The 11220-nt window shown below is 64.2% G+C and overlaps 2 protein-coding genes and 1 long non-coding RNA gene across 9 annotated transcripts; 1 reads left to right on the top strand and 2 right to left on the bottom strand.

Moving 5' to 3' along the window:
- Positions 1-130: 130 nt before the first annotated feature.
- Positions 131-3335, bottom strand: NAT14 (N-acetyltransferase 14 (putative)). 4 transcript variants are annotated; one of them, XM_082368249.1, is made up of 4 exons: positions 3316-3335; positions 3048-3102; positions 2214-2329; positions 131-1322 (listed from the first exon to the last, which is right to left on the bottom strand). In XM_082368249.1, exons 3-4 carry the CDS (start codon positions 2283-2285, stop codon positions 774-776), a joined length of 621 nt encoding a protein of 206 aa, XP_082224375.1. In that variant the 5' UTR covers positions 2286-2329; positions 3048-3102; positions 3316-3335; the 3' UTR covers positions 131-773. The 4 variants fall into 4 exon arrangements, with proteins under 4 accessions (XP_082224375.1, XP_082224373.1, XP_082224374.1 ...); XM_082368247.1 differs by lacking the exons at positions 3048-3102; positions 3316-3335 and adding an exon at positions 2725-2897; XM_082368248.1 differs by lacking the exons at positions 3048-3102; positions 3316-3335 and adding an exon at positions 2725-2797 and having other exon boundaries at positions 2214-2390.
- Positions 3336-3553: 218 nt separating this feature from the next.
- Positions 3554-10789, bottom strand: ZNF628 (zinc finger protein 628). Of its 4 annotated transcripts, none has more exons than XM_082367894.1 (3): positions 10584-10789; positions 9772-9930; positions 3554-6828 (listed from the first exon to the last, which is right to left on the bottom strand). In XM_082367894.1, the coding sequence occupies exon 3, from the start codon at positions 6821-6823 to the stop codon at positions 3677-3679; it is 3147 nt and encodes a 1048-aa protein (XP_082224020.1). In that variant the 5' UTR covers positions 6824-6828; positions 9772-9930; positions 10584-10789; the 3' UTR covers positions 3554-3676. The 4 variants fall into 4 exon arrangements, with proteins under 4 accessions (XP_082224020.1, XP_082224019.1, XP_082224018.1 ...); XM_082367893.1 differs by lacking the exon at positions 9772-9930 and adding an exon at positions 7620-7695 and having other exon boundaries at positions 10584-10645; XM_082367892.1 differs by lacking the exon at positions 9772-9930.
- Positions 7045-8162, top strand: LOC309616976. The gene is made up of 2 exons (XR_014237696.1): positions 7045-7130; positions 7669-8162. It is a non-coding gene; the product is annotated as an uncharacterized lncRNA (long non-coding RNA).
- Positions 10790-11220: the final 431 nt, after the last annotated feature.

Genomic DNA, 11220 nt, shown 5'->3' with positions numbered 1-11220 from the left:
TGCCTCCCCTGCCCCCAGTCCAGCACCCCCGCCGCCAACAATTAATGTCAACCTCGGGGAAGGAGGAGCCAGACGGAAGGGGGGCTTCGGAGACAGACTGGAAAAGGCATCAGAGAGAGGGAGACAGGCGCACAGCAGTTTCAGGCTTTATTAACAAACGGGTGTTAAAAACCAGATGGGTCTGTCTGCCCCTCTGGGCTCTCACCTTCCCGGGGGGGGGGGGCTGGCTGGGAGGGCAGCACTGTGCCCACCACCCCCCTCCCTCCCCTGGGGCTCTCGAGGCAGACGACCCTCCCCTGCAGAGGCGCCCCTCACCCTCTCTCTGCCTCTGCGGCCTCACCCACTTCAAGCACAGCATCAAGCCCCACCCCATTCCCTGGGGGCCTTGTCCCGGTTTGGGGTGCCCCTGCCTAAGTCCTAACCCTGGTCGGGGTGGGGGGCAGGCTTGCTCGGCCTCCTCTCCTCCTGCCCCACGTCTCTCCCAGGCTCGTAGCACAAACGGCACAGGCTTGGCAGACAGACAGACAGACAGACAGACAGATGGGGAGACTTCTCAGTGCAGACAGAATCTGAGGCAGGGGTTAGATGGGCCGACTTCTCTGAGAAGTTCAAACACTACAGACACACGTCAGGCTGTGGTGGGGTCTCTTGCCCTCTGCAGGCCTGTTTCTGGGCCCTGGGTGGGCTGGGGATTCACGGAAGGACGGTGTGAAAGTGTCTGCACACAGTAGGTGCTCACTAAGCGCTGGTTTTCCTCCCTCCAGGGTCTGGCGTCATAGTTCCTTGCTGAACTCCCTCACCAGCGTGTAGCCCATGCAGCCCCAGCTCCCCTCGGCCTGGTAGCCACAGCCCTCCAGCATCCCGGCCACGCCCCACGCTGCCACGGCCACCGGGACCACTAGCCGGGCCCGGGGCTCCCCCATGCCGCCCGCCCAGGCTCGAGCCCGGGATTCGGCAAAGGCCAGCAGCCGCCTGCCCACGCCTCGGCGGCGGTGCCAGCGAGACACAGAGAGGCGGGTGACCCGGGCCCCGTCTCCAGCGCTGGAGCCTGGGGCCAGGGCCAGGACCCCGCACACATCCCCCGAGCCCCGCACTGCCACCCAGGGCCCCCCCAGCCCGCCCGGCGGGGGCAGCGAGCCCCACCGGGCCCGCAGGCCCAGCTTCATGGCCGCCACGGCCAGGAACACGGGCAGGAGGAGGGCCAGGGCGAAAGAGGCCAGGACGAAGCGCAGGCCGCTGCTGGCTGCCGCCAGGAGGAGCAGGGCCGGTGGCCGCGTCAGGGCGTGGAGGGCCACACGGTTCTCCGTGTCCTTCACGCCAGCCTGCGGGCAGGAGGAGCAGTCAGCGTTGGGGGGCTCCCGTGGGCAGCAGGAACGGGGCGGGGAGGAGGCAGGCCCTGCCCGGGAGGGATCCGGGGCCGGGGTTGCCGGAGGAGAAAGGAAGGCAGTGAGCTGAGGCCTGTGGCGGAGGGGCCGGGACCACACGGCTGACACGCTGGGCTCTGAATGAGTGAGCTGGTGAATTAGGAACTGCGAGGGCTCCCACTTCAGTGGAGAGGCAGGCGCCGGGCACCAGGGAAGGCTGGATGGAGGAGCTGCCCCAAGCAAGACAGAAAGCTGGAGGGGCGCCTGGGGGGGTCCTCGAGTGCCAGGCTGAGGCCCAAGGGCTCTACTTTGAAAAGCAGGAGGCTGGGGCGTAGGGAAGACTGGAAGTGGGCAGGATAGGGAAGGAGTTGGTGTGTGGTCAGCTCCACAGCCCTACAGCGGTGAAAACCCTTTTTGATCCCCAGGGTAGGGAGAAAGAACTAGAGAGAGGAGGGCCCAAGGGCCCTCTTAGGAGCAAAAGACTGCTCGCCGGGGGTCACGGCTGGCTCAGGAAGGTGACTGAAGCCACTCCAAATGCCAGCCCTGCCCCCTCCCAGGCTCCGTGGTGTGTCCCCGCCCCACCCCCAGGTTCATTGGTGCCCCCTCATTCTGTCCCCGCCCCCTCCCAGGCTCACTGGTGTCCCGGCCCCTCCCACTGGTACCCTCCCCCAGACTCACTGGTGTCCCCGCCCCCCCAGGCTCATTGGTATCCCCTCATTCTGTCCCCGCCCCCTCCCAGGCTCACTGGTGTCCCCGTCCCCTCCCAGGTTCACTGGTGTCCCGGCCCCCCCTCACTGGTACCCTCCACCCCACCCTCCCAGGCTCACTGGCGCCCCTGCCCGCTCTCACCTTCAGCATCTCCAGCACTAAGGGTTTCTCATCTTCCCTCATCTCCCGCACCGACAGGTGGCTGGGGGCCATGGCAGCCCCCAGGCTCCCGCGCCCCCAAGGGAGCAGGCGTGCACCTGGCGAAAACAAGCCGGTCAGCGTCAGGAGGGCACCTCTCGTCCCCAAAGCGCCCCAGAGCTGCGGATCAAGCAACAGTATGTCCCAGGTCAGGTCCCAAGAGAGGTCCGAGACAGGACAGTCTTCCCCGTCAACCCATCGACCTTTCTAAAGTCTCTCGGGGTGCCCCCCCGGCCCCCAGTGGTGTCCAGCGATCTACGCCTAAATGCCCGGTGCACGCCAACACCTGCCAACACCGGGCTCCCTTCCAGGTTCCGGGGCGGCCCTGGGGGTGAGCGAAACTACCCCCACAGGCAGGGAATGGACTGCGCTCCCCACCCCCCAGTGCCCAGAGCCTCTCTGCCCCAATCGCCCCCGAACGGCGTCTGTCGCAGGAACAAGGACTTGCAAGCACCTCTGTGGGTCGCTTCGCTTTTGACAAGGTGCGAGGGGAGCAGGGTTGAGAAGGGGGTCGTCGGCGGAAGTGACGTCAGACTCGCGCACTGGGGGGCGGGGCGGTGCCTGCTCTCGGCCTTAGCAACTGTTGCCAAGCTTCTGGCAGGGGGTGGGGGGAGAGTCTGGGCGTGGGCTGGGAATGGACTAGGGCGGGGAGCGGCAACCCTGCAAGGGGAGGAGCAACAGAGAATGGGGGCCTGTAGGACGCAGGCGGGGGAAGGGGCAGGGGATGGGAGCGGGGGACCCGGCGGGGTGGGGGTGGGGGCGGGGAGCGGTACTTACCGGGCGCGCGCTGAACGCAGGTTTGCTCCCCGAAGTCCCCTGGTTCCTAAGCAACCTGAGCGCAGGGGGTGGGGGCGGGGCGGCGAACTCAGTGGGTCTATTCTCTTTGGTTCCAGGGCCTTCGCGGGAGGGGCCGCGTCAGCATCTTGAGCCCACTGGCTCCCAAACTGCCCCACCCCAAGCCAACCCACCCCGGCTCTCAGTGACATTCGGGATGGGCATTCCCACCCACCCATTTTTCCGTGAGAGGAGGGGTGGGGTGACTTACAGAGAACAAGTGGCAGACCAGGATTCTAGATTCCAACGCCTCCCCCATATAGTGACCGTTGCATCCCTTTTTTAAAAAAGGATAAACAGAGCCCACATAGGAGAAGTGGCTGGCCCCAAGACGCAAAGCAAGTCACCTGCGAACCAGGAAGCAAGAGATGAGACTCCAAGTTCCCAAGTGGTGGCTATGGCCATGACAGTGACCTCCCAAACCACAAATAAAACAAAAGCACAGGAGAGGAGATTCTGGTCTTTATTAGCAAGCCCAGCCTGCAGTTCCCCTCCCCCCAGCTCAGCCCAGCCCAGGCGGGCAGTGAGTCGGGGTCTCTGTGTGGGGCAGGAAGGGGAACCAGTGGTTCTACTCAAAACGTGTGCACCAGCTGGACTGCGGGCAGAGTCTGGACGATCTGGATGGAGGGTAGGCCCTGGGGGGTCATGCCCCCAGGTGCAGCTCCCGCAGGAACCACTTGTACCATCTGGGAGGCAGGAGCCGCAGGGACGCCCGCGGGAGCAGAGCCTGGGCCAGGTGGTGGTGGGGCCAGCAGCTGCAGCGCAGCGGCGCCTCCCCCAACGCTGCCACTCTCCAGCAGCTCGGTGGCCGGGGCACTGCGGATAATGAGCAGTTTCTGTCCCGGCGGGCCAGGGGTTGGCGGCTCAGCCAGCCCCGAGGGTAAGGTCTCTACCTCCTGCACACACAGCTGGGTCTGCTCCCCATCAGCCCCGCTCAGCACCAGGACACTCTGCAGCCCCTCCTCCGTCTGCAGCGTCTCAAAGAGCACATCCTGGACCACACCAGTGCTGGCCTCACCGTCACCGGGCTCCCCCGGGCCGGGGTCCGCCAGCAACTCCTCCGCTGCCCCACTCTGAACCACCAGCAGATTAGGCGCCTCAGTGGTGACGGCTCCCCCACTGGAATTGGACAGCTGACCCGTTACAGGCTGCAGCTGGACCGTGGTCACCTCCTGGGCCGGCTGGAGCTGGACCGTGGTCACCTCCGGGGCCGGCTGGAGCTGGACCGTGGTCAGTTCCGGGGCTGGCCGAAGGGGTTGGAGCTGGACCCCGCTCACTTCCGGCGGCCCTGCCTCCCCAGCCCCCACATTCTGCAGAACTATGAGGCTCTGCGCTCCCGCGCCGGCCCCGGTGTTGCTCCCTCCCTGCACCCCTAGCCCCCCAGGGCCTGGCAGCCAGACTACTCCAGCCCCCTGCCCAGCTTTCCCCACTGCCCGTGGGCCCTGCCTTGCACCGCTGCCCCCACCACCAGTACTGGAGGAGGGCAGCAAGATGAGCTTGGGGGGGGCGGGGGGCGGCGGGGGTGTGGGGGGCTGGACGCTGCTGGGGATCAGCTGGAGGCCCTGGGCAGTCTGCACCAGGAGAAACGTCTGGGAGTTGGGGGCTGCTGGGCTGGGGGGCGGGGCCTGGGCCGTGACCCCTGCCACCTCTAGGGAGAGCGTGGCTTGGAGGTGGGGGAGGACGTGGACATCTTGGGTGGCGGACGGGGCTGGGGCGGCAGCCAGTGGGGCAGGGGGCTGGGGGCCGGCGCCGGGGGCTGCGGGGCCAGAAGTGGCGTTGGCCGGGGCATGCGTCCTCAGGTGCCGCTGCAGGTAGGCGGCCATGACAAAGCTGCGGCCGCAGATAGGGCAGGCGAAGGGGCGCTCGGCCGAGTGGGTGCGCTGGTGCAGCAGCAGGTTGGACGAGTGCGTGAAGGTCTTGGGGCAGAGCGGGCAGCGGAAGGGCCGCTCGCCCGTGTGTACGCGCTGGTGCTGCCGCAGGTTGGAGGTCTGGGCGAAGCTCTTGCCGCACACGCCGCAGGAGTGGGGCCGCTCGCCCGTGTGCACGTGCCGGTGGCGCCGCAGGCACGACGTGTTGCGGAAGGCTTTGCCGCACTCTCCGCAGGCGTAGGGCCGCTCGCCCGAGTGCAGCCGCAGGTGGTACTGGTAGTGCGACGACCACTTGAAGGTAAGGCCGCACTGGCCACAGGTGAAGGCCCGCAGGCCGGTGTGCACGCGCTGGTGGATGGCCAGCAGCGACGAGCGCTTGAAGGCCTTGCCACACTCGCCGCACTGGTAGGGCCGCTCGCCCGTGTGGTCCCGCAGGTGGTAGCGCAGCCCCGATGAGCCCTTGAACGCCTTGCCACACTCGCCGCATTTGTAGGGTCGCTCCGCGGAAGCGGGGGCGGGCGCGGGCGCGGGAGCGGGCGGGGCGGGGGCGGGGGCGAGCGGCTCCTGGGGACAGGTGACCTCGGCAGCCTCGGCCTGGGGGGGCGGGCGCCCGGCCGCGGCCTCCTCCACGTGGCACTGCTGGTGCGCCAGGAGGCTGGCCAGCTGCGGGAAGGCGCCGTCACAGCTGCCGCAGCGGAACGCCTGCCCGCCGGCCGCCCCGTGGCTGTGCTGGTGGCGGGAGAGGCCGGCCACTGTCCGGAAGGACTTCCCGCAGGGGAGGCAGGCGAAGCCAGGGGCAGCGGCGGCGGGAGGGGGCTGCGGCAAGGGGGACGGCGGGGACAGGGAGGGCGGCGGGGGAGGGTCGGCCTTCCGCGTCTCCGAGGGCGCGTCCGCGGGCGGGGGCGGCGCCTCCGGCCCGGGGCAAGGCTGGTGCTCCAAGAGCAGCTCCTCGCTGCCGAAGCCTAGCTCGCAGCCGTCGCAGCGGTACACCAGCTCCACCGTGGTCTCGGCCGCGGCCAGAAAGAGCTCGGGCACCACGGGCGGGGGCGCGGGCGGCGGGGGCGCCGGCGGGCTGGGGGGTTGGAGGGGCCGCTGCAGGTAGGCCTCCGAGACCAAGACCTTGCCGCCGGGCTCCCGCGGCGGAGGGGCGGGGGCGGCGCCCGCGGCGGGGGCGGCGGCGCTGCCGTGGGTGCGCTGGTGCAGCAGCAGGTTGGACGAGTGCGTGAAGGTCTTGGGGCAGAGCGGGCAGCGGAAGGGCCGCTCGCCCGTGTGCACGCGCTGGTGCTGCCGCAGGTTGGTGCTCTGCGTGAAGCTCTTGCCGCACACGCCGCAGGTGTAGGGCCGCTCGCCCGTGTGCACGTGCCGGTGGCGCCGCAGGCTGGACGAGTTCTTGAAGGCCTTGGGGCAGTCCGGGCAGGGGTAGGGCCGCTCGCCCGTGTGCTGGCGCAGGTGGTACTGGTAGTGGGACGACCACTTGAAGGCCAGGCCGCACTGGCCGCAGGTGAAGGCCCGCAGGCCGGTGTGCACGCTGCGGTGGATCTGCAACAGCGACGAGCGCTTGAAGGCCTTGGGGCAGTCGGGGCACTGGTAGGGCCGCTCGCCCGTGTGGCCCCGCTGGTGGTAAAGCAGGGCCGAGGAGCCCTTGAAGGCCTTGGGGCAGTCGGGGCACTTGTAGGGACGCTCGCCCGTGTGCGTGCGCTGGTGGTGCAGGAGCCGGGACGACCAGCGGAAGGACTTGCCGCACTCCCCACACTCATACTGGGCCGTGGGGGCCGGAGCCGCGGGGCCCGGCTTCTCCCCGGCCCCCTCTGCGGTAGAGGCCGGCGCCATGTCCGTGTGGGAGCCGACCATCACACCTGGGGAGGGATTCCGGGTCAGGCGAGGGCGGGCGCTCCCCCCACCTCCGCCCACACACCGGGTTATCTCAACCCCAAACCCACGGGGTGGCCCTGTGAGAGGCACGGGACACATCCCTTAGGATTACGGCTTCCTGTAGTGCAGGTCAGCTCTGGCTGGAGAGGCTGCCCACGACGGAAGGCTTTGGGTGCTAAAAAGGAAACGTATGGCAAACTGGGAGGAGCTGGTCGCTCCGCCCCCCACCATGCCGGCCATCTCCTCCAGGAGGCTGGACTGCTGGACGTGGCCTTTATGAGGCCAGGTACTGCCTTTCCGGCTATGCTCAGTCCCTCTGAAGACAGGCAGTGTCTTCGAAGAAGGCTGGGGTCTCTAGCACCGCGCTTTGGATCCTCTGGTCCCTCTAAAGACCTCATCCCCATCCTGCCTCAATACCCGCTTCCACTGCCACACCCCAAACCCTTTCACGACAGACAAAGCCTCTGTGAGCATCCACTCTCCACCACCACCCATCCTGCTCCACCTCTCCCTCTTGGGACCCTAACCCAGAATCCCTAGGTTCAGCCATATCTACCACCCATTGATCCTGTGGGCTCCGCATCCTCCGCCCCCTCATCCACACCCTCACTGCCCCCCTTATCCAGCACAGATGCTGCTGGTGACTGGAAAGTGCCTGGCCTCAGCCTCCTTTTGCATTCGTGCCCAAGGATCTCAAAGCTCCCTCCCCAACACCCTGCACTGCTCATGCTGCATTTCTCTGGTCCATTCACCCATCCCACCAGGTGATACTTGCCATGTTTCTTTTCCCCTCAAATCTCTCTCCTATCCCCTCTTGCTCTTAGCAGGTGACCCTGCCATTGATCTTGTCGCTGAGAAAATAAAAGCAACCAGAAGAGAACATTCCCATCTTCCAACAACTACACTGGTGGTTCTCAGTGGGGCAATGGAAGCTCCCTGGACCACCACCACCACGCCCTCCACCCCAGCGGACACGTGGCAATGCCTGGAGACTGTTCTGGTTATCTGGCTGTCGACTGGAGAAGCAGGTGCCACTGGCATCTAGTGGGCAGAGGCCAGGGACGCTGCTCGGCGTCCTACGAGGCACAGGACAGCACCACCCCCAGCCCCCAAACAGCAAGGAGCAATCAGTTCAAAACGCCAGTGGTGCTGAGGCTGAGAAACCCTGCACTACCCCTTCCCGCCTGCCTACTTCTGGGCCTAAAGACTCTGACTTCCCACCTACAGCGATTCTCCTCATCTCCTGGACCGTTCCCATCAGTGTACCCACAAGCCAGGTCTCCCATCTTTATAACTTTTTAAAAAAATTTTTTTTGGCTGCGTTGGGTCTTCATTGCTGCGCGCGAGCTTTCTCTAGTTGTGGCAAGCGGGGGCTACTCTTCGTTGCGGTGCGCGGGCCTCTCATTGCGGTGCCTTCTCTAGTGGAGCACGGGCTCTAGGCGCGTGGGCTTCAGTAGTTGTGGCACGTGGGCTCAGTAGTTGTGGCTCGCAGGCCCTAGAGCACAGGCTCAGTAGTTGTGGCACCCGGGCTTAGCTGCTGCACGGCATGTGGGATCTTCCTGGACCAGGGCTCGAACCCGTATCCCCTGCATTGGCAGGCGGATTCTTAACCACTGCGCCAGCAGGGAAGCCCTCCCATCTTTAAAAAAACAAAAACCCTTCACCCCACTTCCTCCTCCAGCTCTGGCCTCATTTCTGTCTCCTTGCAGCAAAGCAACTTAAAAGTGCCATCAATACATGCTCTTTCCCATCTCAAACCCTGTCAATCAGATCCTCCCCCCGCCCCCTCCACTCATGGCCTCCTAGTTGCTAAATCCAGTGGTCTCTGCTCAGTGGTCAATGGATGCCTTATTCTCTCTCTCCTTAAACCAGTCCCCTTGGCTTCTGGGATACCGCGCTCCTCACCTGCCACCCTTCTCAGTTTCGGGTGCTAGTCCTACTTGTGAATGCAGGAGAGTCCAGGGTTCTATCAAGCCTCCTATTCTGTATCCACACTCTCCCTGGAAGCCCTCACCCACTCCTGGGACTTTACAATCTATAAACTGGACAATTCCAAAATTGATCTCCACTTGCCACCTGTCCTTTGAAACCTACACCCCTGGTGGACTATGCCATTCGGATGCCTAATAAGACACCTCAACCTTAACATGCCCAAAGCCTAACTCCAGTTTTTCCTCCTGCTCTCTCCCCTCTCTGGCCCCCGCAAATATCTCTTTCACTCCCAGTCTGCTCCATCTCCAAAAACACCTTTATTCTTGCTCAGGCCCAAAGTCCCAGGGCATCCTCACCTCCTCTTTCTCCCTCACTCTCTATGACCAGTCCGTCAGCCGACTCCCCTAGTCCAGCAGGAGCATCCTTGGAATCTGGCCACTTCCCACCAAGTCCCCCATTACCACCTTTTTCTAGGGCACCAACATCTCCCTCCTGGGCAACTGCAACAGCCTTCTGACAGCTCTCCTAGTTTCCACCCTTACTCTTCCTACCCCCAGTCTGTTCCCAACACAGAGGCTGAATGGAAACTGCCAACACAGACCATTTCATTCCTCTCTGCTAAAGCCTTCCACTGCTCCCATTTGAGAGCAGAAAACTAATCCCTTACAAGAACCTACAGACTTCCCACGGCCTATGGCTTCCTTCCCTCCCTGACTGTCCTGCTAGCCTCTCCAACCCTCAGAGCACTCTGGTCACAGGGCCGGGTCAGGCATGCCCACTCCCACCTGGGGCCCCACACAGGCCCCTGCCTAGTACCCCCTTCCCTCCAATATCCAGTAAGCTCCCTCCCTCACCTCCAAGTCTTTGCTGAAATGTCATCTTGGGGAATTATTCCCTGACCACCCTACCTAACTCTGCAACCCCTCCCAGCATGCCGCATTCTCTTTCCCTGACTTATTTTTTTTCTCCATAGGGCTTATCACCTTCTAACCTACTTTATAATCAGAGTTTCCCAGCATCAGCACTGTTGAGATTGGAGCCGGACAGGGGGCTGTTTCCTGCATTGCAAGTTGGTTAGCAGTATCCCCGGCCTCGGTCCACTAGATGCTAGTGGCATCTTGTTCACTGTTGCATCCCAGCGCCTAGAATAATATCTGGCACAGAGTGAGTACTCAGTGAACATATCTTGAATGAAAGAAAGCTGGGCATCCCTTTGCACAAGCCATATAGATTCCCTTTAAAAAGATGAGCGTCCCCTTTAAAATGTAAGCAAGTCCTTTTAAAAGGTTATCCCAGGAAGCTGCACGTGTCTTTCAGAAGGCCGGCATGCCTTAAACAGGAGACATCCGTGCTCTGGAAGAGCCGGGACCCATCTTATCTGGTAAAGAGCATCCTCTTCAAAAGGCCGGGCCACACCCTTCCATCAGGCCCGACTTCCCCTTTAAGAGGATCCTGCTCCTGCACAACCATCTCCACCCTTTCTCAGCTAAACTAGGGACTGCTTTGAAGCCACTAGGATTCAGAAGCTTTTCTTTCAGTATCTGGGACACTGTCACCGGCCTTTAAAGAGACAATTTATTCTCTTAAATTAAAGCGGGAAGCTCTTTATAAACTGCACAACCTGCCCCCGCCCCTTTAAAAAGCAGCCCCTTGCCCTTTAAGGGGGCGGAGCCGGACCGGCGGACAAAAGTCGGAGGTGAAGTAGCACCCTTCCCTTTAAGGCATCCCTTCCGGTTTCACGTTCGCCGTTTCCCCAACGTCTCCGCCCTCCGGTCCCTCCCCCACCCCCGCCCCTCCGGTCTCTCACCTGCGGCCCCGACCGGGGAATGAGCTGGGGAGACCCAGGGCCTTCCCGCGGGGGTCGATGGGAAGGCGGGGCCCCTGCAGCGGCGGTGCAGGAGTGGGGGCCGGGGAGGGGGCGGGGGCACGCTCCCTCCCAACGGCCCCCGGCGCGAGGCACCCAACCTTTATCGGCGGCCTCTCGCGCACACAAACCCCGACGTCGCCGTCCGTGCGTCAGGACGCCACGTGCGCAGGGGCCCCGCCTCCGTACCCCCCATTGGCCGCCGGCCGTGTCGGCCCTTCCTGGCGCAGGCGGCGCGAGGCATCTTGGGAGTTGTAGTACTCTCGGGACCCCGACCACTCGGTCCTTGCAGCGGTCGCGGGGGTCGGCCCAAGGCCGGGGAAAGCTGGGTCGGGACGCAGGGTCGCACGTTCCCCTTTGTTAGCATCGACTCCCTCTCGTCTGTGATAGAATCCTCCCCCGCAGCGCGGTTCCCGAGCAGGCGTCGCCCACCAGGGATGTGGTCACTCCTGGCCTGGCCCCACGCCCAGGCCTCGGGGCTCCCAATTTTTACCCCGTTGGGAAAACTGAAGCCCGCAGTGCTTCCTGCCCCCAAAAGGTCCCTCGTGCTTGCGGTTCCCGGGAGTCTGTTGCAGTCTCG

This window comes from Balaenoptera borealis (genome assembly GCF_965194805.1).
Source record: "Balaenoptera borealis genome assembly, chromosome: 19".
Taxonomy (NCBI): domain Eukaryota; kingdom Metazoa; phylum Chordata; class Mammalia; order Artiodactyla; family Balaenopteridae; genus Balaenoptera; species Balaenoptera borealis.
This window is presented reverse-complemented; position numbering and strand designations above follow the sequence as displayed.